This window comes from Onychomys torridus, chromosome 11 (genome assembly GCF_903995425.1).
Source record: "Onychomys torridus chromosome 11, mOncTor1.1, whole genome shotgun sequence".
Lineage (NCBI taxonomy): Eukaryota > Metazoa > Chordata > Mammalia > Rodentia > Cricetidae > Onychomys > Onychomys torridus.
This window is the reverse complement of record NC_050453.1, coordinates 8,965,051-8,992,383: the sequence shown is the minus strand read 5'-3', so window position 1 is coordinate 8,992,383 and position 27,333 is coordinate 8,965,051. Positions and strand designations below refer to the sequence as shown.

Here is a 27,333-nt window from a genome sequence, read left to right as displayed (position 1 = left end):
AGCTGTTTCTCATCACTCAGAGAATAGTCCTCATGCTCCTGAAGACTGTTATTAAGTCCCCCTCAGCACGCATGTTTTCTCTCTAAGCTAAATAAACGGAGTTCCTTTAGACCGTATTTAGAGGGGCAGACTCCCAAACCTTTAATCATCTGAGTGGCTAACAAGGACTGATGATGCTTTTTAAAAGTGTACCTCCACAGGCTTCATGATTTCCCCCTCAGAACTGTCCAGAAAAGCTTCTACTTACACCTCACCATGGAATCTTCACTTCAAAGCTATCTTCAAAAGTTCTACATGCCACTCCTCCATTCCCTGTTTATTCCCATTTATCAGCATGTTAAATTAAGTCTAAAGAGAAGATGTATCCCAGGGAGTTAACCCGATGTCTCTCTTCCCAGGGCCTTTCTTGCATTCGAGAAGTCATAAAAGGTGTTGGGGAGAGGTAATTCTAACAATAAAGTGCCTGACCTGCCAACAAGAGGATCTGAGTTCAGATCCCCAGTACTCATGTGAAAAGTCAGGCATGGTGGCATGCAACTGTAACTATAGTACAGGAGCAAAGGCAGGAGGATTTCAGAAGATCACCAGCCAGTCAGCCTCACTGAATTGATAAGCTCCAGGTTCACTGAGAGGCCACTTAAACAGTGGAAGGCTATCAAAGAACACATCTAATAATGATCTCTGGCCTCCACATGCATGTATGCACACACACACACACACACACACACACACACACACACACACACACACAGAGAGAGAGAGAGAGAGAGAGAGAGAGAGAGCGCAAAAAAGGACTAGACCAGTCAACTTCCCATTATATTTTAGCCTTTGCAACATGAGCTGTTCTCTTGTCTCTAAACCAGGGCATCAAATGTGACCAGCTGCTGGGTCCTTCTAGATCCAAAGTCACTTGTTGCTGTGTTTCTTTCTACAACTTAGGGCAGAGGTAATTTGGTCAATGAGCAGCTATCTTTCTTGGCCCAGTTACCCAATGCTGCCCAACCATTCCAGATTCTATCCTCAGCTGGCCAGAACCTGCAAAATTCTGGGCCTCTTCTAGAACATACTTTCTAACCACTTCTGGCCCTTGCCGGGTGAGTTGTACTTAGCAAACATCCACTCTACATGTTTCCCAACTGGCTGACAATGGCTGCACTTGGTATTGAAATGATGCAAGTTAATTAATTGCCTAGAAGCTGACGATATAAAAGACCAAAAGAAAAGGGAGCTAGTACTTCTAGAGTGAAAAACCAGAGCATTCTAGAAGGTCTTCAGAAAGATGACTTGCTATAAGGGAAAAGTGCGTTCTTGAAAAAAGTTCCTCCAAAGAGTAATGAGAGTTACCACATGATCCAGAAAAGCTACTCCCACTTATAACCCAAAAGAATTGAGAACCCAGATACAAGCAGATAATGTATATACCAATTATCTCAGATACTGTTCTTTTGCTATGAATAAACACCATGACCAAGGTAGCTTATAAAAGAGAGCATTTAATTGAGGGCTTGCTTACAGTTTCAAAGGGTTAGTCCATGACCATCATGGTGGTTAGCCTATCAGCCAGTAGGTGGACACGATGCTGTAGCTGTAGCTGAGTTCATATCCTGATACACAGGCAGGAGGCAGAGAAGGTGAGAGACTGGGTCTGGCATAGGCTTTAAAAACCTCAAAGCCCACCCCCAGTGACACACCTCCTCCAACAAGGCCACACCTCCTAATCCTTCCTAAACATTCTACCAACTGGGAACCAAACACTCAAATATATGAGGCTATGGGGGCCATCCTCATTCAAACATCACACCAATGTCCACAGCAACATCGTACACAGAGCCAAAAGGTGGAGAAAGACCAAGTGCCCATCAAAAGATGTGTGGATGAGCACAATGTAATATATGCATACAGTAGACTACTGCATATAGCCAGAGAGATAAGGGGAATTCTGGCATCTGCTGCAACATGGACAAATCTAGAGGACATCAAACTCAGTGAAGGATATCAACACAAAACCAGAAGCTTCTCACTTACATGAGAAGTTAGACTAGGAGAATTTAAACAGAAAGAAAGTAGAACAGTTGTTGCAGGGGTTGGGGGAACAGGGAAATTAGTCGTTATGGATAAATGGATGAAGTTTCTGCTTTGAATGATTAACACCAACACCACCAACAAATCCTGGGCTGGTGAGATGTTCAGTGGATAAAGGCACTTTCTGCCATGGCTGATAAGCCAAGTTTGATCCTCAGGACCTACATGGAGGGAGTACTAACTCCCCCAAGTTGTCCTCTGATTTCAATTTGAGCATCATTGCAAACACACATTCACATATGCATACACTGACAATAACTTCAGTTAACTTCAGTTTTAAAAAAGGGAGGAATTTAAAATCCTGCCAGTGTGCAGTGTTGTTAACCTCATAGCACTGAGAACATGATGCCCACAGCAGTAAACAGAGACAGCCCAAAGGGGAATTTTAGTCTTTATACATGTTTTATCACAATCATTTTTCCTAATTTTAGGTGTGAGAGAGACAGCTATCAAATAAATAACAAAACAAACACTATACTAAAAATCTAGAAGGATCCTGCTTTTTCAAAGAAAATAAGAGTTAAGGATTAAAGTTGACAAAGGCTGATATGCTTTATGGAAAAAAATAACATAGATTAGCAATTAGCATAGCTATGTAAAAAGCACCCTTCAACAACATGCTAATGTGTGAGAACATATATGCACGCACTCACATATATCCACACACTCACATATATTCATTTCAAGCTAATGTAATTTAAAGTTTATCTCATTTTTATAATCCTGTGTGTGTGTGTGTGTGTGTGTGTGTGTGTGTGTGTGTGCTCACTCATGAGTGATACAGTGAACACATAGAGGTCAGAGGACGACCCTGACAAATCTGGCTCTCCTTCTACCATGTGAGTCTTAGGGATCAAACTCAAGTCTTCAAGTTTGGCAGCAAGCACCTTTACACACTGAGCCATCTCCCAGGCTCTATTTTTTTTTTTTTTTCTTTCCCAGTAAAGAGTTGATTTGCTGGGCAGTGGTGGTGCACACCTTTAATTCCAGCACTCGGGAGGCAGAGCCAGGCAGATCTTTTTGAGATCGAGGCCAGCCTGGTCTACAGAGCGAGATCCAGGACAGGCACCAAAACTACACAGAGAAACTCTGTCTTGATAAAACCAAAAAAGAAAAAAAAAAGTTGACCAACAATAGTTCCTCACTGACTTAGAAGCAGGGACTCCTAAGAGCTTGAAAATGAGATTTCTCTGTCTCAGGCTCAGCTGCCACCCACAGTGCTGCCTTCATTGAATTACTGATACGGACAAGTTATATACAACATGTGTAAAGTACTCACGTCTCACCTTTGGCAAGACTTTAAGTTCTTCAGTGAGTTACAAAACCCCTACACAAAAGGATTCATTCATCCCTCCATCCCTGGAAAGCAGCCAGCTGGGGAGTGGTTAGAGGTGAAAGTCACTGTGTTACCAAATAGTTTAGGGGTTTTTTTAAAAAGTAAAAGTATAGGTGGAAATTGCAGCCAGAGAAAAATCTTCACCATAAAAGAATAATACTGTAAATCAACTTGGGATTTGGCTCGGTGCCAAGGGTGACATCTCTCCATGATATACCATAGCATTGCAAGAAGATTGTGGGAATTGGACATCACTATCCGTATCTGGACATTAATGACCCTGCAGGAGAATGGAAGAGTCAATTCAACCAGCCTTCTAATGGAAAGGAGATTTTACAACAGGGCTGTAGAGAAAACCTGCGCTAGCCTAACTGGTGCCAGCCCATCTTGCTGTGACAATCAATGTTTCCAGTGTTCCAACTGTCATTAATGTCTAAATGTGTTTAAATATGACTAGAGTTCCCAACAATATTTAGTAATGAATACCGATTTAAGTGTACACTCTGTTGGCTGTGACCATGAACCTCTTGGATGTGCTTGACACCAAGTTATGAACTTCTGAATCATAAAGCTCAAGACTGGAGAGGCACTTCAGAGGCCAGCTGTTCCAGCCTGACCCACCTTACCGCCATCTTTCTTCTTGTAAAGGCCCCTCTTAATAACTTTATAAGAAAGGCCACCTGTCACCTCTAGATATTTCAAATTCTTCAGATTCTACCTTCTGTGAACATTTCCACCAAGCAGGCTGTTAATCATAGTCCCACTGTCTTGTGGCTCTGCAGTCAGTGGAGCTCTTCAAATATTTCCAAGTTTGTTTTTAGTCCAACAAAACCCCTGTGCAGTAGACATTACGCCTCTGAATCTCACACCCTCTAGCTAATGAGGGAAAGCCTGAAGAACTCATGTGCATTGGCAAAGCTTGGGAACAAGAGCCTGGATGCATAGGGAAGAGGGTTTTCCAATATTGTATTTTGCTTGCTCTAGTAAAATGTGAAATTCTCTCTCTTCTCTATGACAGCCCCAGTCATGAGGGGGCAGTTTCCTTCAACATCTTCCTTCAGGTCAAGTTCAAGGGTGCTTCACTATTCTGGTAATGCCCCTCCGGTCCCCCCAGTCTGGGTACTGAACCAAGGCCCTGTGATTATTAGGCAAATGCTCCATCACTAAGCTGTATCTCCAGTTCTCTTTTTATTTTTAATTTTAGCACAGGGCCTCACTTAGTTGCTCATGCAGGCACTGAATTTATTCTGGAGTCCAGGTTGACTTTCAACTTAACAATCCTTTTACCTCTGCCTCCCCTTCTAGGTAGTTGTAATTTAGGTCTGTGATACCAGGCAAAGCTGTCTTTTCCATGTCTCTTTAAAGATTAATTCTTCAATAAAGTCCATATGTGATCTAGAGTATGGGAAGGATACAGAGGGTGGGAGCGTGGTCTGAGGGGCACCTGTGTTCCTTGTTTGGGGCATAGTCTTAATAAAAATGACTTCATTTGGTCAGTAGCCACATCCATCATCCATTGAGTCAGTCATTTCTGTCTCTGTCTCTCTATCTCTGTCTGTCTGTTGCTCCCTCTCTCTAGCCCAGCCTCAGCATTTCCAGTTTCATAGGATGAGAACCTAAGAGCCTGTATTTGTATCACATTCCCATATGATCCAGAAACACGGAGCAGGGAACACTCTGGACCTCACTGTTGTAGTCTACATTTATGGAATTTATATTTGGATCACAAACACAAATGTCTTCCTTTCAACTTTGAAGTTGATTATTCTATCCAGGATTTTAGCTTGCTGGGTTCTCTCTGAATGCCGTTTGCCACTCAATATATAATTTGTAGATGTATTATATAATACATATAGATTCCTTTTGGCATTGTGTCTGTTACTGCTTACCCGATGTCTTCATCATGTTGGTGTCAAAGCTAACCACCGTGGCACCCAAACCAGAACCTGTTGCTAGATTCAGTTCCTTCCTGGCTGCTTGTCTCTGAAATCACACTCTATGGTGCACTGTCTACAGTCAAGAAAGTGGAATTTCAACAACTGAGAGCTGCAAAGCCTGTTCAGGTGAGCAGTCCCACTCTGCAGCCCTTGATGTCCTCTATGCAAAGTGTCCCCAAAGATCATCAGTGCTGCGATGGTCTCAGGGACTTTAGGAGTTAGGCACACCCCAGCTCTCACTCTCTAGACCTGCTTGTGAGGTTTTAAAACCAACTTACATATTAGCTAAAATGTCACAAGCTGTAATTCTTCTGGTGCCTCCCTGATTTCATATCGCCATCTTGTCATGGACACTAGTCAGATGACTATTAGGGACCTGTCCTCTTCCATATGGTCCTATCTTAACTAATTATCCCACCGTGAATTTACTTGAAAACCAGATCATAGTTTAGGAATAAGTGTTTGAGTGTATTCATGGGGAGGTGGGAAGAAACACAACTACAACAGTGAGTATCACACACCATGCTGTGTAGACAACCTTGACATGTGTGACTGAACTGTAAAATCCTTCAGAGAAAGAACGTTCTTTCTGACACTTCCTTATTAGCCTACATAGCCTTCCACTGGCACCTTACACAGCAGTCCTGTATAGATTCCCATCACTAACAAACCTAGAAACTCTTGGTCAAGTGATAAGTAAGTCCCAATCAAAGACTGATTATTCAGTCTTTGAAAGTGACAAATGAAAACTCCTTGGGTTTTTTTTTTTTTTTTTTTTAACACACTTGCAGACCAACCACAGCAGTTACACATATCTCAGAGAACAGAATCACGAAGGTCTGTGATAGGATGCTCCATGAGACCCTTTCTGCTGTGTTACATGTTACTAGGAGAATGCGAACAGGGGGAAAAGCAGAAGAGAGAATTGCCAAGTGATGGAAAGTGGAACTTTCTAGAGAATCAGAGCTAGGCAAAATTATTTTTTTCTTTTCCAGAGGCAGAAATGTAACTCTCTTCGCAGTCACACTGGGCCACTTTAAGGGTGCCTGACAAACCACGGCTGGCATCAGTAACCTTCTGAGGTCACTTAGCAGGCCCAGAACTTACTGCTTCTGCTAACACCATGTCCCATAATTGTCATGGCTCCTTTGTAATTGTACCCTTCCAAGAAGTCCTGAGTAATGTATGCCTGGCAAGGACTTTTCTGGAGCCTGCAGAGTCAGCCTGCAACAGGCACCAGCTTTGGAAGACAGAAGAGAGTGAAAACAGACTCTCTGGAGCTCAAATCACCCGTGTTGCCATGAGTGCTTTCTCTTTATAGTATATAGCTTGGCACTTGATAGACACCTGCGGGATGCATAACCAAGTGTACCTGCAACCAAGGATAAGAACACACGGGATCTTTTTTACACTAATGTCACCAGATATGTGTTGACACATCCCCCCCTACACACACACACACACACACACACACACACTCCTCCTCAGTGATGGAAATACCTTACAATTCTCTATTGTTCTCCTTCCTTTCATTCATTCTACAGATGGGCCTTTGTGCTGTGACTGCACATAGGCATAAACAAGTAAATTCACTTCTCCAGGTCTAAGGGATGAAAGAGACCTTTGTCACTTGAAATCACCGGTGCTACAGCTCAGAGGGACATGTGAGGCCATCGCAGACATCACACAGCTTAGAGGGGACTCAACAGACTAAATAACATCAGTGCAGGAGATCATGCAGCATTGTATTGATGGTTCAAGGCCACAAATCCTTTTGTTGGCTGGACTTTCTCACTCCCTGAGGCTATACATCCTAGTGCTGTCAACAGATGTGGAGAGTCTGAAATAGGCCCACGACTCTCTGGAGCTATCTTCTGATTTCATATCTGACTTTCTATTCGGATTCTCTGGTCTGACACTAACACAGGTAGGTTTGGAGAATACATTTCTAACACTTCTTCCTATTTCCTGGTACCTACAATACACATTGCCTGTACTATAATTTATGCACATATTTACACTCAGCTGAGCATTTCCATTAGTGGTTGGGGCTATTCAGTACCAAGTTTAAACAAGTCAAGAATCAGCTCTTTTTTTTTTTTTTTTTCTGTTTGTTTGCTTTAAAAAATATAGAGAGTTCAGGGATTATCTTCTTAGTTTGATTCCTGTTGCAATGACAAAATACCCGAGGCTGTGTACTTTGTAAAGCAAAGAGGTCTATCTGGCTCATAGTTTGGGGGGCTGAAAGTGAAGACCTGGGCAGTCAAATCTGTTTGGGTTCTGGTGAGGGCATGTGAGTTACATCACAGCACAGTGAGAGTATGTGCCAAAGTGGCATGAATGAACAGAGACAGGCCAGCATAGGATAGCCTTCCTTTACAATGTATGCAAGGGACACAGGAAAGACACCACTGAAATGGCTGTTCCATGACTGGTGGTTGTGGGAGGGGTGTTGTGGGTAAGAGAGAGAGAACATCCAGAGGCATCTGGAAAAGTCGAGAGCCTAGAAAACGAGAAACAGAGTGAACACGGTCAGGGCTAGGGCAGTGGGGAGAATGGCAAGAGAGAAAATATCAAGAAAGAGTAAGTAGAGAAAGCTAGAATAGTAGGGGGCTTGCCCTTATAAAAAAAAGGGGGGGCGCATCTGGAACAGCCTGGGGGTCATTATAGTAGAGGAGCGTGGGGGAGCTGAGAAGGGCCAGGAGTGTGGGTGCTTTGGAAAGTATAACAAGTACATATGAGTAGGACTGAGGGAGCCTGGAGGCTAGCATGGGTTTTGATACGCTAATAGGTGCCACAGGTCTATGTCAATGGAGAGCCCTATGTCCCTTCTGCCAGAGGAAAGGGAAATAACTCCCTTTCTTAGATAGGTAGCTCTTTCTCACATTCCTGAGGAATGCTGATTTTTATCTAACCACCAGAAATCCTTTTATAGTCCAGCTTGAATCGAGCTTAGACTCAATTTTGGACCAAGTCAGTGGGCCTGTCCCTTTGTGGGGGAAATTGGGGTACCCTTTTGACCTGACATATAACAAGCCATTTGTGGAGAAAGAGTAACTCAGTCTCACTAGACCTAATCCTAACTACAACATGGAAATTAACCACTGTCAAGGATCTTCCTTCAAGGCACTAATTTCCCACTATGCCTCACTTCTTCAATGTTCTATCACTTGTCAACACCCTTCCCCTGGAGATGATGCCTTAAATGCATGAGCCATTAAGGGAAAAACCATTCCTAAACCCAAGAGTATCAGTTCCATTAACTTGTTACAGAATCTTTTTTTTTTTTTAAACCTACATTGTTATTATCTACTTTGCCAGTTGCTAAATAAATAACAGAAAATGGGTAGGCAAGTACATTTCTTTCTCCATAAATATTTGGAGAGAGATCTTTAAAACCCAGGCAGGACATTTTCCAAAGCTAAAGAAGCAAGTAATGGTTCTTAAAGGACCCATTATGATGTCACACATTTATTTTAACAATGATCTTGTTATGATCCTTTCTTGACTTCACTCAGAAGCGGCTATGGAGTACTCATTATGCCTGGAAGAGGAGCGGGGTGAGGGAAAAACAAGATAAAGACCAGTGACCACAAGATCAAGTACCATGGTGTTGGAGAGTGTCAAAGAGAAGAGTACAGATGCCAGTAGGGGTGGCTCTGTTGGAAAGGGGACCCCGAGGTGACAGGCAGGGTGGGGCCCAGAGTCACCAGCAAGTCACAGGAGGGCCAAAGACCTAAGGGACTGAAGGAGCCAGACACACTGATAGTTCTAGAAGTGCACTGTGGATAGAGAGAAGAGTAGACGTGAGCCTTAGCAGGGAGTGAGTAGAGAGTGGATAAAAGGTCTAGGGACCAGCATGTGGGAGCTTCATGGCAGCTGAAAGCAGAAAGCAGCACTTTTCAGACAGGTATGGCCAAAAGGGGCGCTGGAGGGGCCTGACTTCATATCTAATGGAAAACCAGGGCCATCACCATTCGCCTTATTGTCTAAACTCTCCAGTAGAACTGTGGCAGTTTTCAAAAAGTAAACCAATAGCATCTTTCCAACATCCAGATCTGTCCCTGAAGAGGTGTCCTCAAAAACTGTGAGCCGAGCCTACTTCTAGAACAGAAGTTTCACCCCCCCCCCAAAAAAAAACCCTATTTTTAACTTTATCAAAATGCCACTCCCAAAGTAAGCATGTGTTCTCCCTTGGAAGAGACTTTGGGCTCGAGAAGGTTATAGAAGAGTTGAGATAGCAAACATCGGCAGTACGATAAGAAGAGCTTTATTGAAAATCAGTTCATAGGGGGCTGGAGAGATGCCTCAGTGGTTAGGTTCTTTCTCTTCCAGGGGACCCATGTTCTGTTCGCAACATCCACATTGGGAGGTTCACAAACTTTCTGAACTCTGTTCCAGGAAATCTGATGTCCTCGTTTGGCCTCTGAAGGTTCCTGGCACGTGAGGTGCCATATACACATGTAGCTACTCACTCATACATGCAAATTAAAAAATTAAAAATCAATCTGAAATAGAAAATCTCTTTGTCTGATGATGAGCCAGGAAGTAGTAGCTGAGGTTAGGGGATGAGGTTACGGATTGTCCCCATTGACTTGATTGCTTTCTAGTAGTTCTTCAAAGAGACAAATGAGACACATCACAGTCTCCAGCTCACTCACTGTCCTTAGCGATTTAACCTAGCACACACACAAGCCATAAAATGACATAAACAACAGCCAACCCCATCACCCTACTCTGCTCTACTCATAACAGGAAACAGATCAGATCAAGTCCCACCAGAGATAATGGACAACATCATAGTGATTTTCTAGTCACATGCTAGTTGTAGAAGAAATACTGCCACCACCACCCCCAGGTGGCCAGTAAAATTAAGATAATGGTCCACCTCTGCTTCAGATTTGCCACACTTGGAACTGACCATAGAGACATTGTTCTACAAGCATTCAAAAGAATGCTTGGGGGACTGGAGAGATGGCTCAGAGGTTAAGAGCACCAGCTGTTCTTCCAGAGGTCCTGAGTTCAATTCCCAGCACGCATATGGTGGCTCACAACCATCTGTAATGAGATCTGGTGCCCTCTTCTGCGTAGATAATCAATCAATCAATCAATCTTTAAAAAAGAATGCTTGGGAAACTACAATGGTAATTGCTGGGGAGACAGAGCCTGTGTGGGGTTTTCATGTGTGAACCTGGTAAAGCTCTGACAAATAAGGTGGTTGTATTTGTATTGCACCAACTTGCAAATATTTCTAGCCACAGGACTTCCTTGGGATACCAAAAGGGCAAAGCTCTGCCCTCAGCACACATGGTCCAAACCCCACAGCCTTGTGCTTTCTGATACTAAGGTGAAGAGGTCGAGAATATGGCTCCTGGAGCCAGACAGCTTGGGTGGGAATCCAGGCATGGCCCTCCTCTGATCCAATGGCAGCAAAGTCACTGAATTTCACCAGGCACCAGTGTCCTTGTTTCTAACAAACAGGAGATGGCATATCTACTCTTTCTAGGGATATTTATTATAAAGAGTGAATGGCTTTTTACACACACACACACACACACACACACACACACACACACACACACACGAGAGAGAGAGAGAGAGAGAGAGCCCTCACAACATTGTGCAACACAGGGTGAATACTGGATGTCTTAACAATAATATCAATAATAATATCAACACTGTTCTGTTGTTCCAGGCTATAATACGAAAAGAGGAGGAGTAGCACTATCAGTCACTATTGCATGATCGGGGACTTTTTTCATTCAATCAAGAAGAACTGGTGTCCGTGTGACTTTCTGAGTCCTAGCTACTCACACAGCTAACTGACTCCAAGTAGCATCATGACCTAATGGAAATGATAACTATTCAATTTCCTTCTGAGGCAGGCATGTCATTTGATCACTTTGTAAAACCCTGAGATACTGATGGCCTTGTGTAAGGAGTATTTTTTCAAACGTCATGGCTGTTTTGTTTGTTTATTTGTTTTGGAGGGGGGTTGAAATGGTTCCTATGCTGTGTATGTCTCCAACGCGGCGCCAGAGGGTGAGATCAGTCTTAAGGGGATTGTATGTTGTAAAATTCCATACAACAGGAGCACAGTATAACTTTTTTTTTTCAGTAGCATATTTTGCAAGTCTAATTTAGCAGACAGTCAGGGTTTTCTGGCTGACCTCTTTTTTATTTTATATCCCCGTGGGCAATATGAGAAATGAAAGCTGAGAGTTTCTCTCTCTCTTCCTCTCTGTCTCTCTCTCTGTCTCTGTCTCTCTCTCTCTCTTTCTCCCTCTCTCTCTCTTTCTCCCTCCCTCTCTCTCTCTCCGTCTCTCTATCTCTCTCTGTCTCTCTGTCTCTCTCCATCTCTCTCTGTCTCTCCCTCTCTCTCTCTGTCTCTGTCTCTCTGTCTCTGTCTCTCTCTGTCTCTCTCTCTCTCTCTCTCACACACACACACACACACACACACACACACACAAGTGGGAGCTGGGGAGGAAGAGGTAGTTTTTATTAATTCCATTCGCACTGTTCTCCCTACAGTAGCTAGGAGCCCCTCCTTTCACATCTTAAGAACCCAGATCTCTCCAAATGCAGGTCTAGGCCATCCATCATCCACCCTAACTTTCAACCTACAGCCTCAGAAATGCACATTTCAGAATCTTGCATAGATGAACTATGTAGACTGTCTGCTTAGGTAGGGGATGACTTTCTTTCACTACTAAAATAGTTCAATTATTTTGCTCCACAAACATCAATTCTCCATTTCCTCCTCAAATATAAAAGTTTAATACCTTCTACAGTATGAAGTAAAAAATTAAATGGGTATCAATAATTTATGGCTGAGTCACTGTGTCACGGCTGAGCCACTGTGTCACGGCTGAGCCACTGTGTCACGGCTTCACCCCTGCTTTCGTTCAGTGGTGAGATCCCAGGCTGTGGAGAGCTGGATCCTTTAGAAACTATGTTTAACAGAAAAGGGAGGAGGTGAGATTCCAGGCCATGGAGGGCTGGATCCTTTAGAAACTATGCTTGACAGAGGAGGAAGGAGGTGGAAGAAAGGGGGAAGACAGCTTTGGTTTTCCTGCTGTCCAGATTCTGATGGAGTACACTTGAGAGGGGTACCCTCATGCTAAGTTCGTGGTGGCACCAAAGCTGTGTGTCTTTGATTCCTATAAAAATGCGTGGTGTCAGCACCTTGGATGTCCATGATCAAGAATCACCATTCCTCTTAAACCCATTGTGTCTACTTTATCTCAACATGTCCACCACCCACTGGTTCACAGGGGTCTATCATCAGGCTATCTGGAAGTGTTCCTGGTCACTTCACACCAACTCCATATGAGGAGGTGACACTTTGGTGGCTTTTCCCTTGAAGTTCCATTTTATAAGAACTCAGTACATCACCCCGTGGCTCTGGAGAGGAAGTGATGTAAAAATTGACTCGCTAGTCTGCAGCTAATTAGCTAATTTAAAACAAGCTGCTTCCCAAGTGAGAATGGGAAGCTCCTAGTCCCAAGCTCTGGGCTATCACACTTCAACCATCAGGAGACCTTTTGGAAACCACCCAGGTCCAGAAGCAACTGTCCCTTTTCTTCCCAGGAAGAAGCAGAATCTCTAAGAAGAGAATCATGAGTAGTTCTTTTGCAAAGCTCTTCAAAGTACTACATGCTGGGAAATGACTGGATCTACATGCTAATTTACACACAGGTGTGCATTAGTGGGTTATGAACATGTGGGGACACACACACACTCTTCAGCACAGTACCCTGAAAGTCCCAATGTATATTAATGTGTCTTCCAGGAATCAATCTCCACTGTCTCAGAGTACACACAGTCCTCTAGGGAGCAGAATATCAGAAGACACAGTAGTCAAAGGACAGCCAGAAACTTTAGGGCTTGATCTCAGAACAACCAACTTTTTCAAATAGTTTAAGATCTTCCCATTTAAGTATAAAACTATTTTTTTTCTTTTTGCTTTCTCAAAATGATATTTCAAATGAGTTTGGATCTAAAACTCATAAATCTACTTCATGTGTTCAATGCTGTTCTTGTAACGTAGCCTCACTGCTGTAGTTCACAAACCTCAGTTGCTACACTAGGCTGAAAATGACATGACCAGAGGCTGCAAAGACACTGCCACCCTCCCTACCCCAGTGACAGCTAAAGTGGAGAGCTGATGAACAATAAGGAAAAATGGAGCTTCCAATAAAGGGTCCAGAAGCAGAGGTCAGAGGACAGATGGAGTGTCAAGGGGACAAACATCGGGTAGGCTTTACACAGGGTAGGTTTTAAGTAAATGCAGACCACATAGGCTTCCAATAGGCCAATTTTATGGAGGCATTTTCTCAGTTGTGGTCCCCTCTTCTCAGATAATTCAAACTTGAGTCAAGTTGACAAAGTCAAAACAAACAAACAAAAACCCAACCAGGACACAAAGAATAGAGGAGAGGATCTTTAAGGTTTTGCCGTGAGCAGGAGAGAAATGGCCAGGATCCTTGAAAGTCAGAAACAGATTCCTGTCTCATGCCTGCTGCTTAGTACCCTTGTGACTCTGACCTATCACTTAATCTCTCTGAAACTCAATTTAGCATCTTTCTCTATAAGGTGAAGAAAGAAGGAGGTAGAAATAGTACCAGACAGGGCAAGGGTTGCAGTCCACAGTGGTCACATGACACAGCTCTGCTGAAGTGGCCACAGTACAGACAGGAGCACAGACATGCACTGTTCTGACGTCGGGCTGAATCAGCACTGTCTCTGAGGCATGAGCTGCCCACAGTGTGCTCTGGGAACACATGTAAAGACGCAAACACCCATTCTAACAAAGGGTCTATTCTAGCAAAAAAGAAGATGCTCTATATGCCCACTCCACCACTAGTTCCTCATCCCTACTTAAGAGGTGGCACATGCCTTTAATCCCAGCGCTCAGGAGGCAGAGCCAGGCAAATCTCTGTGAGTTCGAGGCCAGCCTGGTCTATAGAGCAAGACCCAGGACAGGCACCAAAACAGCACAGAGAAACCCTGTCTTGAAAAAACAAACAAAAAGAGATATTCATATATTCTCATGAATTCACACATAGCATGTCCATGTACAGTATCATCCCATTTTCATAATGAATATGAGAAAAATCCTTATCTTGATTATCCAATTTTCCAAATAATTAAAACCCAGAACAATGAAGTTTCTGCTTCCAGATATCAATTGTTTATTTTCTTCAAGTAAGCCCCCCTGTAACACACACTGCTAACAAGGTGACCTGGTCTTAACCTCCTTCCATCTCTCTGTTACATTATTTCTCTACTCTGCCTGGAGGCTACCTTCTCCTTCTCTTTCCAGCTGGAACACCTTATAGGTACATGCAATAAGGCCACCAAAGATTCTGTTGTTGGGAGCTGATGGTTTAGCTTAGGCCTGATTCCCATACACATACACTAAGTCTGATTCCCAACACTGCAAAAATAAATAAATACATACAAAATAAATTGGAATGCCTATCACTCCATGGCTGCTTCTGCTCAGAATGACCCCTCACCTTGTTTTAATATGCTCTAAGGTGTTTTTGGAAGCCTTTTTTGAGCACTAGCTCCTTGCTGAGAGTTCCCAGACTCTGCCCTCTACACCTACACATGCTGTTCACATGACATGATGACTTTATAGCTGTGTGTTTGCACATCTGCATTCCTCACCAGATGCAGGGCTTTAAAGAACAGCTTCATAGTGCATACACAGCACAATCTTATTGAGGACCCCCTTAAAATGGAGTGGCTAAGGAATGAGTGTCTGCATTTCTCATCGCTCCTATGTCCCTCAAGCCTCAGCCCCACAGCCTTCACCTGAGTCACTTGATTCAGAGTCGGTGTCTGAAATCTCAGGAGCCCCGTTCACCATCTGTGTTTCAAACAGCTGCCCAGCAGCTCTGCTGACAAGATGAGAGGGGAGACGTCGGGGTGACTAGCACAATGTAGAACAGCTCATGCGCATGGGGGCTAGATGGCAGTACATCGAAGGATCAGCTAGTCAGAGACGGAGAGGAGGCAGTGAGCTGAGAACCAGACAGGTTAAAGTAAACAGGAGATGAGGAGGAACAGCAGAGGCAGGGAGGAAGGAGGTGAGGAAAAGATGAGAGGGAAGGAAAGGAGAAAGGAGGAGATCCTGCTCAGCTGCCCTGCTTGGGGTCGTCTGCCTGTGCATTCTGGCTTTCCAGACCACAGGCCTGACCTGTAGACTAAAGTCTGCCAAGATGGGTACTCCAGTCCTTCACACAACTGAGGGAGAGTGTGCAGCATTGGTGCCCCCTTCTGTGTCTCTTCCTTGCTGAGCATTGAGGGACCAGCAGTTTTGGTAAGACTAAGGACAAAGCAGGACTCATATCACACAGGTATAGAAGAAAATCCTAACAATAGAAAGCATTTCACCCACTATGCAATGCAAACAAAGGTTACCTGATACAGTTCAATCCGTTGTTCAGCCACTCTGGCTTTGGGGTTCTGCAAACGAAAGACTCTGAACTCTGCCTTCACCAGATTAGAAGCATTCTTCTCCATTGTTGAGACATCAAAGCGGACAATTCTGAAGTAGGGTCTGTAGAAAGTGGGCGGGATGGCATCTGTAAAAAGTTAGGGCAACGGTTGAGAAAGCTTAAACCTACCATGCTCTCAAGAAAGACCACAGTGTGCGATAGTCCCAAGGAGCCATATGGGAAGTGTCTACTGTATTTCATTTCCAATGGCCAATTTAATACCATTAACAGTTTAACCAGAAACAAAATGAAAATCAACATGTGTGTTTAGTTCCAGGAGAAGCAGATTAAGAACGATTAACAAACCATTTCCAACCACGTCTGAAAGCAAGCAGTTAACCCTGTCTTTTGAAGGCTGACAGACCAGTGGAAAACCCTAGATGGTTACGAATTGGAACAAGTTCATGACAGTTGATGGCTGGAGAGAGCTGCCGGGCTTGCATACACGTTAATCAGATATGCCAAGAAAATAGCTCCTAAATGGCATGCTTTCTGCCCGTGTGTTTTTTTCCTTGAAAGTTTGGCTCCAAATACTCCACTCCTAGTCAGCCTCATGGACTGAGTCATATTTTACTTTTAAAGTCTGGGTTTTCAATGCATATGACCAAGTTCTGATAAGGAAATCTGAAAAACAAAAATAGACCCACAAACCACCCACACCTGGTCCAGCCCTCAAATTCTTGGGCAACGTCATCTGCAGGTAGGTGGAAGATGATCCAAGCTATGAGAGAGGGAAAGCACCAATTCCTTTATTTTGGAGCCTTGTGGGAGACAGCATTTGTGACCATACACAACAATTTCAAGACCATGTGTTGCTCAGAATTTTGCTATTATTTTCTAGCAATTACCGTTGCCTTTGAATATGAAAGTGAGGTTACCCTAAGACCCAAGCAGATTGTCTTGCCTCTCTGATTTCACCCCCAACATTCACTGAGCACCAACACTGGGCCAAGAGACCACTGGCTTTTTTGAGTGTGTTTTCTTACAAATTTTCCTGTAAATTTACCTTCCCCATTCCAGAATATTCCATCTAGTCTAGAAACTCTACTTCTTTCTGCCCTTTGTACATTCACAAGGCCTCACTACAACATAATCATTCACAGTTATGTTTCTCTTTAAATATGTTGTTTGTTTCTGCATTGTGTTTGTTTATTTTGCTTTCCCTGTGAAAATGTAAAAATCTGGAAGGTAGAGACTATTTGCAAGGAATTTCTTCCCCCTCCCACCCCCTACATATTCAGGGCAGGGTTCTGAAGGCACGGAATTTCCCAAAGACCTGTTTGAGTAGTTGATCATCAATGGGAGTCTTGAATGAGTCAGATAACTGGCTGTTGACAACACTAACTTACTAAACTAGCCATTTTGCTGATCTTAAATCAGATGTAAATGCCTCTCATGAACCTGTGACAATTCTACTGGAATGTGAGGGCAGCTCCTCATCTTTAGGAGCTCTATGGTTTTAACCTCATGGGTGCCTTTTCATATCTCCCCATGGCCTTGAGACTGCAAATTCAGGCTCATGAATTCCAAGTCAATTGCCTTATGAATTCAGACTTTGTATCTGGCAAACCAGAATTCTCAGAAACAAACAAACAAACAGCCCCACAAATCCAAAATAAGCAGATTTTGGAGAAATGAAAGTATTCACTGAGACACTGTGATGGCCCTCTGTGGACGAGATGGTGGGAAGACCTCAGACCAAGAAGGCGTCTTTGGAGTTCCCTGGCATAGAATTCTATAAGGTAGCTGCTGAGACAACATCGACCTTTTCTTTGCTTGGAATATACCCATCCCAGCAACTCCTAGTTCTATGCTAAGCAGCACAACTGAAAACAGCTTAGTCGCCCTGGCAGAGCAGGCCAGGCTCCTGGCTTTCTACACTCTCTTGGCCAGAACCTTCCACAGGAGGTATGGCCACATTCATCTTCGCTTATCCGCTGTGTTAGACAGCAAAGGCTTCAAACATCCTTTGAAAGCACATTCTGGAAGTGCAGGACCAATTTTGTGTGTTCCTTGTCATCAGGCAGGGTAAACATCTTCTTCCCCCCTTTTCTTTCCAGTGGAGCCCCCCCCCACCCATTCTACTTCCACAAACAGTCATCCTTCACACCCCTCTGCCACAATCTTCTCCTTCATCAAGTTTGTAAATCAGTGCTTTCCAGATTTATTTTTATTCTCTTTTGTGTTTACTAAACTTTGAACCATTTTCCCCCCATTCTGGTCTTCTGCCCATACACACGAGTTTCCTTTCTATGGCTGCCTTGGACCATGAGGTCAATTTTGTTTCTACTTCTTCTAAGCAAATCTCCAAATGATCCTGTCCCAGGCTTTTGAGCTCTGAAGGAGCGTCGGCAAATATTTACAAGAGCAGCTTGATGGCTAAGTGCGGTCCCTCAGCTATGTTCCTTCCCTCCATCCCAGGCAAACAGTCCTTTCTGCTGGCTTGTAGAACCATTTAGACAGCTTATATTTCAACTGGCTACTAATACCCACCTGCATTTAGGTTCCTGTTTCGTAAGTAAAAGTGGTTAATGCGCAAGGGGAAGGACACCTGAGCAGTCCCGACCAGTGTCTCTGGTCAGGTTTTGGAACGAGGTGAAGCACCCAGGCCTGGAGGAGGATGTGACAAAGGAGCTCAGGGAAATCTTCTGACCCCCGAACCACCCCCTTCTAAGGGAGCGTCCCAGCTGTCCCCTACTGTCCTTTGCTTACTGATCACCAGCCCTCTGACCTGGATGAGGAACTTGAGCAACTTGCCAAATGTCCTCTCATTTGGGGGAAATGTCGCTGTCGATTGCTCTGACCGTCATGGGTCAGTTTTTAACAGCAACCAGAACCAGAACAAGGCAGGCTCACTCCTTCAGCTCGGGGTGCCAGAGCAGCAGGGTAGGGGTTTAATGGCTTGTGCAGCCCAGATCCACCCACTTAGCCTTGGAGGAATGAGCTGTTTCCTCTGCCTCCTCCAAGAACTCCCTTCCCCCTCTGGGATGGGTCCTTGTTATAATCCTCTGTAATTCCAATCCCAGTTTCCACTCTCGCCAGGTGGCCAGGTGCTCTATCTTGACTGGCGCCAGCTTACCCACCCTGACAGCCTGGCCCACTCCTCCTTTTCCATTTCTGACCCACTTTTTCTACTCAAGCGAACTGACTTTCCTCCAGCCCTTTGGCTTTCATACCAGCCGCTGGCCCTGTTGGTTTCCCACATGCCTTGCCCTCAGAGAAAATCGTGTGCATTGAAGATTTCATGTGTCATGGATTAAGCAATCTCCCTGTCACTTTGCTCTGGCTGTACATATTTGCTAAATCAAATCTGGAGAATTGGAGAGCTGGGGGTGGGGATTTAAATGCTCAATACTTTGCAAAGTAACTGTATGCAGAAAGCTAAATGTAGCATTTACTCACACACTACTTCATAAACATTACATACTGGCTAGAGTCGGTTCCGAATAACCAATTTATTATATAGATTGTATTCTCTCTAGATGAGCACGTTGGGCTCAGGTGTCTTTTATTGACAGTTACTTACTTCCTCATAGCCCAGAACTAACTTCTTGGGCTAGTGATCAGAGCAGACACACAGGGTCTCCATACTCAGAAAGGCACCACACTCTAGCTGAATGCTCTACAGCAGCATCTTGAAATCTTTAATAACTTTTAAATTAATGTTTTGTGAGTAAAGTCCCACATGACAATGGGGTATGAGACTTGGAACCTCAGCTCCTGCACTGTCTTATCTCCCAGGATTCTCTGCCTTGGCTCTCTGGGGGCCCCATCCTCATTCAATGTTCTTAGACTGCTTAGTGGCCACTGTTAGCTTCTACACCTAGAAGAACTGGGGCCAGGCACACGAGCCAAGTCATTTCGTGGTGGCAACTGCCACATCCCTTGCTGGCAGTGCCGCAGTGCTGTCAGAGGGACATTCTGTGGGAACATACCTCCAGCCCACTCTAGGTACCAAGCACAGGCCACTGTGGAGTTCACCATATCTTGGGATAGAGCAAGAGGCTTATGGGACAAATTCGCTGGCTTGGTAAGGCATCACAGGCAGCTAGGGTCTGAGGGACCCTAGCTTGCTGAACATGTGAGGTAAAAGGCAGGGTGCCTGTTGGGTTCTCTCAGTGTAGAAATAACACAGTTCCAGATAAGCACAGTATCCAATAGCCCACACAGGCAGATGGCAGAGAGAAAAGGAGAGAGACAAAGAGATAGAGACAGACAGAGAGACAGAGACAGAGAGAGAAATTATGAAGCAAAGCAAAAAGTTCTACATGCTATGACCTTCCTCCCTCCTTTCTTTCTCTCCTTCCCTTTTTCTTTCCTTCCTTCTTACCTTCCTCTTTCCTTCTGTCCTCCTTCCTTCTTCCCTTCCTTCCCTCTTTCTTTCCTTCCTTCCTGTCTGTGTCCTTCCTTCCTTCTTTCCTTCCTGGTGTTACTAGGGATCTCTTCCAGGGCCTCGTGCATATTGTGCAATTGCTCCACACCTGAGCTATATCCCCAGCTGTTCTAGATTTTTCTACAACCCCTCTTTTTCTGTTTGCACAAGAGACCCCATGGTTTTCTTTTGAAAGAAGATCCTCTACATTGCATATCTATCCCTACTACAGCCACACAGAACAAGAAGATCTCAGGGCAGGAAAGATCTCAGTGAGGATGTCAGTTCTAATACCAAATCAAGCAGAGCTTGGCTGAACACAGCAAGGACATGATCCTGCTTTTCTGAGCCCATCTCTTCATCTACATACCCAGGCAAATAGATAGCAAAAGGTGCTGTTGGGGTTACATGAGCGAGCAGAAGGGAAGTTGGAGCTCTGGATCTTGCACAAATCTCTACCCAGGTCCCTTGCAAAGCTGCCAAGTGGCCATAGGGCCTTTGTGAGTGTGCCCAGGAGGGAAGTTCTTGCTGCCTGACAGAATTCATTAGAGGCAAAGAGAAGGAACAAAAACAGCAGCATGCCCCCAGGGCACTGTATAAAGGGCTCTGTGTGTTCTAATTCCTGTCCCCTTTATGGGGAGGAGCTAGTCACCAGTCTTCACAGTTCCCACCATCTTCCACTTGTTTTACGGAAAGTTCTGGCCACTCTAAAGGGTGACAATTCCATCTTCCCACCCTCCTCCATAATGCTCAAATGAGGTCTCAAAAAAAAAAAAAAAAAAAAAACAAAACCAAAAAAACAAAACAACAACAACAACAAAAAAAAACAGGTCAGGTATAATAGGTCAGATATAATAGCACACCCTCATAGTCTCAGCAATTTTGGAGGCTAAGATGGGTGTGAAGCCAGCCTAGAGTATACATCAACATTATAAACTAGCCAGGGAGACATAAGAAGATAAAACAAAACACAGACACAAAGAAACAAGAGTGAAGAAAGGTCTTACATACATGGTTCTGACGAAGAACAAAGAAACAGAATCAGTAAGAAACCCCTGGCTATCCAGGGCTCAGCCCTTAAGCCAGGTAAGGCTTTAGTCATAGTCTGGTGCTTTGGTTCTCAACCTGTGGGTAGCAACCCCTTTGGGGACTGAATGACCCTTTTACAGGGGTCCCCTAAGACCATTGGAAATCACAGATACTTACAATTCATAACAGTAGTAAAATTACGGCTATAAAGTAGCAATGAAAATAATTTTATGGTTGGACGTCACCACAACATGAGGAACTGTATTAAAGAACAGCACGCATTAGAAAGGTTGACAACCACTGGTCTAGAGTTTATTCCCCCATTTAGTTTGTTACACCACAAAATTGACAAGGAAAAGACAGATGACCTGTCAAATTCTTGGCCAAGGATCTACAGGCATTTACTGTATTTGTTAAAACATTGGTTCTCGGGCTGGAGAGATGGCTCAGAGGTTAAGAGCACTGACTGCACTTCCAGAGGTCCTGAGTTCAATTCCCAGCAACCACACGGTGGCTCACAACCATCTGTAACGAGATCTTGTGCCTTCTTCTGGCCTGCAGTCATACATGCTGTATATATAATAAATAAATAAATCTTAAAACAAAACAAAACAAAACATTGGTTCTCAAAGTGAGGTTCTGGGCCCACGGCATTAAGCTCACTTGGGACCTGAGACAAATGGCAGTCATTGGAGCAGGGGTGTACTACATACCAGATCTGAGAAACCCTCCACCCGACCCCAGTAAAACCTCCTGCCACACTGACTGGTTCCTAGGTGGTCAAGTCAGTGTTCCTAAAACAAGATGATCATTAAGGACCAGGACAAACTCTTGGTGCCCAACAGCCACCGTTACTGAAGGGGAACCCAGAAGTGGCCTTTGTCCCGGGGAATTTCCAAGATAAGCAAGCAAGGTCAGTGGGTCAAAGTGAGACTTGGATGGTGTGGGTTTGCAAGGGATTGCGAGTGGTCGGGGAGGTTTTGTGTGTTCTCCTCTCTGACATAGTCACACACTATCTGCACTTCAAGTCCAAGATGACTCCCTCCTAAAAGCCCGAAGAGGCTTCCAAACCAATGTACTCTGACAAGAGTGAGGATAAGACTCCTGGGACAGGAAAAATTAGGAAAACACAGGGCAGGAAAGAAACCTCTCACCCTCCGATCTAGTTTGTGTTTCCTGTTTGCTGAGAGTTGAAACACTTGTGCACAACTTAAAAAAAAAAAAAAAGAAAAAAGAAATTGCACACAAAGGCACCTCTAACCAAGATGTCAATAACAATCTCTTACTTAGGCCAGAATGTTTGTGGCCTCAAGCTTAACTGTCAAACATTCCCCTCTCATTAAATCTAAACAACACACCTCATAAAACTAGTTTACAATTTCATCTGCCAAAGGAAATTCTTTAAGATAAGATAAATACATAAACCGGCTTGTATATTTTTAGTTAATTTTTAAACCATGTAATCTTTAAGTTTTGTTGAAAATTACACTTGCGGGTGAGGAACTGCTCTGTCTGAGTAGAGGTCCCTAAGTGGGAAGCACTGCCTGGTTGGGTCACAGTGATGGGCCATCATCCTACCACCTTAGTCCTTGAAGACTAGGGACAATGGACAACACTTGGTATGTTTCTTGGGTGAGTCTTGTTCCTTACATGTGGAGAACTACTGACATAAAGGACAGACAGGAGACAAGAGGCCACAAATAAAAACAGATGCACAAAGAAACATCTGAGCTTTTGATTTAAACTATACGGAGGAAATAGGAGATTACAGCAGTACACGATCTCTAAAGGTCTTCAGAGGAAGACAGCACAATCCTCCTGTGTGTTGTCCACCATTTATCTCAAGGGGCTTTGAAGGCACCGATGCCTGGGTATCTGAGCCCCTCAAAGTCTTGTGAACTAGATCTGGATGGGCTTTTCTGGAGTCCTTAAGTGGTTCTGACACACAACCAGGACTGACAATTACTGAGGGAAGCAGGTAATGCTTATTTTAGAGAAGAGAGGACTTCAGGGCATCAAATCCCTCAGGGGTTCCAGTACTCCAGGAGCTTGGACCTTTTCTGTAGAGCAAGGGAGTCACAGTTAGGCTCAATATATAAGACTTTGGTTTGCTGTGTGAGTATGAGTGAGTGAGTGAGTGAGTGAGTGAGTGAGTGTGTGTGTGTGTGTGTGTGTGTGTGTGTGTGTTGTATGTGTGGATGCATGTATGGATGTTTGCATATGTCTGCACATGTGTGTACATACATGTGGATGCCAGAAGTTGACCTGGTGTGTCTTCCTCTATAATTCTCCACTTTATACACCGAGGCAGGGTATCTCACTGAACTCAGAGCTTTTAGATTCAGCTAGTCTACCCAGCTTGTGCCAGGGATCCCCTGACTTTGCCTACTAGATGATGAGGTCACAAGTGTGCCTATCAGGCATTTACATGATTGCTGGGGACCTGAATTCCAGTCCTCACATTTACATGACAAGCGCTTTTTCTTCTGAGCCTTGTTCTCAACCCCCACCAATGTGTAAAAAATTTTCTAGTGGTCCAGAAGAACTGGAGAAGTAAGTAGAAGGACTCACCTGTCTTCCAGGATATTAAGTTCCAATGCTGGTGGCCCTTCACACCATTCTCATTTTAATGGTGTCCACATTGTTTTTGTCCTCTGAATCCCACTGTTAATGAATGTTCTCTCAATCTGAGGGTTTTATCAGTATCCTAGATCTATTGTTTGAATGGCAGGTAATTCTTTTCACAGCCACCCTTGAGAACTTCTGCCATAGACAATGCTGGTCCAATCACATTGAGTTTGACCAGCCTTCCCTTCCAGCTCCTCCATTCATGAACTAGCTAGGGATGAATAAAGTATGCCCATCCCACTACCTCCTCCCCATAAAAAGAAGAGACTGATCAGATTGCATTCTCTACAGAGAAGACCATCCCACTTCAGAAACAAAGAAATGAAGTGTGAGGCAAGTGAAATAACTTTTAGCCAACATCAAGGTGAGGTGGTACTTTCAATCAAAAGCCCTTTGATTCTATACTCTCTGCCTTTTGTGAGAAGAAACCCCCCCAGAGTGGACGGCATGAACACCACCTAGTATGAATGCTGGCATTTCATGGGCTCTTGCGAGAAGAGCACACAGAAACTGGTCCACCTTCACAAAGATCAGCCTGAGAAAGTTTGATGCCGGGATCTACATCTTCACTCCCTAATAAGATCCCCCCACACCACTTCCGTGCTGGACACTGTGACTATCCCCAGTAAGAGGGACGTCATTCACTCCAGTATTGCCCACTCTTGTTCAGACTTGTTGCCTACTGCTCCAACCCTAGGAGCATCCACGTACTGCACTGCTGGAACCTTCCAATGAGCAGAAGAGAATTCTTGTTTCCTCTCCCATGACAGACTCCACTGCCCTGCAGCTTAGCTGTGATTGGTACGGACTTATGACATGCTTAATGAGTATAATGGTCCCTCATTCCTGACATCCTCTGTGTGCGGGGAAGTAGTTTGGGGGTTTATTAGACAGCCCCCAAAATGCAACAAGACAATCAACCCACCCAACAGTTGCAGGGCAATAAATCAGCTCCTATTTGTGTGTGCACAGGCGCAGCCAGCAAGAAACCAAGACAATTGTGTTTTGGGGTTTTCTGAAATTTGTCTTGGCACACTGGATATAGATTCAGTTTCACTACCACATCCCAACACTGCTGACATTCAAGTCACAGCAATTTAACATAAAATGACTGAGAAATAAACAGCACATCAGCCGTGGTTTCTGATTTTCTCTCCAGCCATCCCACCTATTAAATGTAACAGAGCACCACAGCATCTGCAATTTACAGTGGAATGGAGTCTCGGAGAGGGGGCGGAGTCAGACTTGACATGCCGCTGGCAGTGGGGAGCCTAATTGTGCCAGCATCAGCTTGTGTGACTTGGCCTTCATCAAGCTGCTATTTGAGACCATGCGTGCTGTCAGCAGGAGTGTTTGGGCCCCTTCTTACATGTGAAAAAGAAATGTAGAAGTAAAATAACAGTAATGCTGGCCCATGGTATTTGGTTTTCTTGAACTGTGACAGACATGGAGTTTCTACCTTCTATCCCTAAGTTTCCATTACCCCCATAGAACCCCACCTCTTTGGAGACACCCATTTCCCTTACAGTTCCAGGTTTCTCAGCCACCTCTGGGCTGGCTGGGAATTTCTGGGCTTCACAGTAAAAGCTGTGTGTACTGCAAAAGGCTACCGGTTAACTTAGAAGCAATCCAGAGAAGATAATCATGGAAAGAGCATGGCTGGATCCACATTTGAACAGCTAGATGGCGGAGATTTCATATCCTTCCACCATGGCCTTCTAGGAGGCTCTTGGGATAGGTTACTTCTTGTCTGTTTGCTTGTTTTTAAGATAGGATCTAGCTATGTAGCCCAGGCTGGCTTTGAACTTGTGATCCTTTTGCCTCAGCCTCCCAAGTGCTAAGACTACATGCACAGGCTACCACAATTCAGCTCAATACTGGGACCAGATGTTTGGAATCATTTTTACATGGCATGATCTTATTCTTTATAACATGTCAATCTTTTTCCTTCCTTCTTCCTTCATCCACATCTGCCTTCCTTTCTTCTTCCCTCCTTTCCTTCCCCATCTCTTTCTCTTCCTCCCTCCCTTCCCCTTTCTATCCCTCTCACTTTCTCCTCTCTCTTCTGCTCCATTCTCTTTCTCTCCTCTCTTTCTTCCCTTTAAATTATGCTTTTGGGAGCTGAAAAGATGCCTCAAGGGTGAAGAGCACTAGCTGCTCTTACATAGGATCTGAGTTCATTCCCAACACCCACATGGCGGCTCACAACTGAGTGCAGCTCCAGTTTCCAGAGATCTGATACCCTATTCTGGCTTTCAATGGCACTACATGAGCATGGTGTGGGTGAGCACCCACACCCACACACACATGCAAAACACCCATACATAGATAGATAGATAGATAGATAGATAGATAGATAAATAGATAGATAAATAGATAGATAGATATGTAGATACGTAGATATGTAGGTAGGTAGGTAGGTAGGCAGACAGGCAGGCAGACAGGCAGACAGACAGATAACAAAACATCTGTGCATTTTGTTCTCTGATATCCAGGAGACAATCCATACCAGTCATCCTTTTGAACCACCAATGGCATCAAAAGAGGCTGAGACCCCACAATATCAATGTCTTTACCCTGAGCAATTTAACAAGTCATCTTGAACCCCTTACTAAGAACCATAGTTTATTTTCCTTTCTCTTGACATATTGAGAACCTGAAGGATTAGGATCTTTCTACTAGTATACCAAACACTGGCAAAACATGAGTTAAAAAACACAGCCCTTGACATTGTGGGACAATCTTACTTTTCTTTCCTAAGCTCTGCATGCTCACTGTGAGCTTCACATCACAGGCAGAGCCGCTCCTTACTAGCCTGAAAATATCGCCCAAATCTTAAAAACAAGCAAACAAACACACAGCCAGGATCCTAGTTTGCTCTCTATTGCTGTGATAAAACACATGACCAAAAACAACTTAAGGAGGAAGGGGTTTCTTTCAGCTTCCAGCTCCCAGGTCACAGCCCATCATGAAGGGAAGTCAGAGCAGGAACTCAAGGCAGGAACCGAAGCAGAAACATGGAGGAGTGCTGCTTAGGGGCTTGCTCCTCAGGCTCATCTTAAGCTACCTTTCTAATATTCTCCAGGACTACCTGCTCAGGCATGATACTGCCCATAGTGGGCTGTTCCCTCCCACATAATCACTAATCAAGAAAAATGTCCCCCAGACTTGCCTATAGGCCAATCAGATGGCATTTTTTTCAGTCAAGGTGCCCTCTTTCCTGGTGACCCTAGTTTGTATCAAATTGACAAAAACCTAACCAGTACAGCCAGTCTGAGTTCTTCATGTTTTCTTTATGCTCTTGCTTATGACCTTTTCTTTTCTTTTCTTTTCCTTTTTTGAAGGGCAGTCACTTAACTACTTTGAGATACTATGCTGATGCATTGCTCTGCCTTAAAGCTGAAGTTAGTAAGTGGGAGGGCACACCCTGCTAGAATGGCA

At 44.2% G+C, this 27,333-nt stretch overlaps 1 protein-coding gene across 3 annotated transcripts in view; it reads right to left on the bottom strand.

Annotated features, from left to right (window-relative positions):
* The window catches only part of Tgfb2 (transforming growth factor beta 2), an 89,590-nt gene that overhangs the window by 16,907 nt on the left and 45,350 nt on the right, over positions 1–27,333 (bottom strand). For all 3 annotated transcript variants that reach the window (XM_036202072.1, XM_036202070.1, XM_036202071.1), the window contains one exon: positions 15,787–15,950. In XM_036202072.1, coding sequence (XP_036057965.1) covers positions 15,787–15,950 — 164 coding nt within the window. The remainder of the gene's footprint in view (positions 1–15,786; positions 15,951–27,333) is intronic.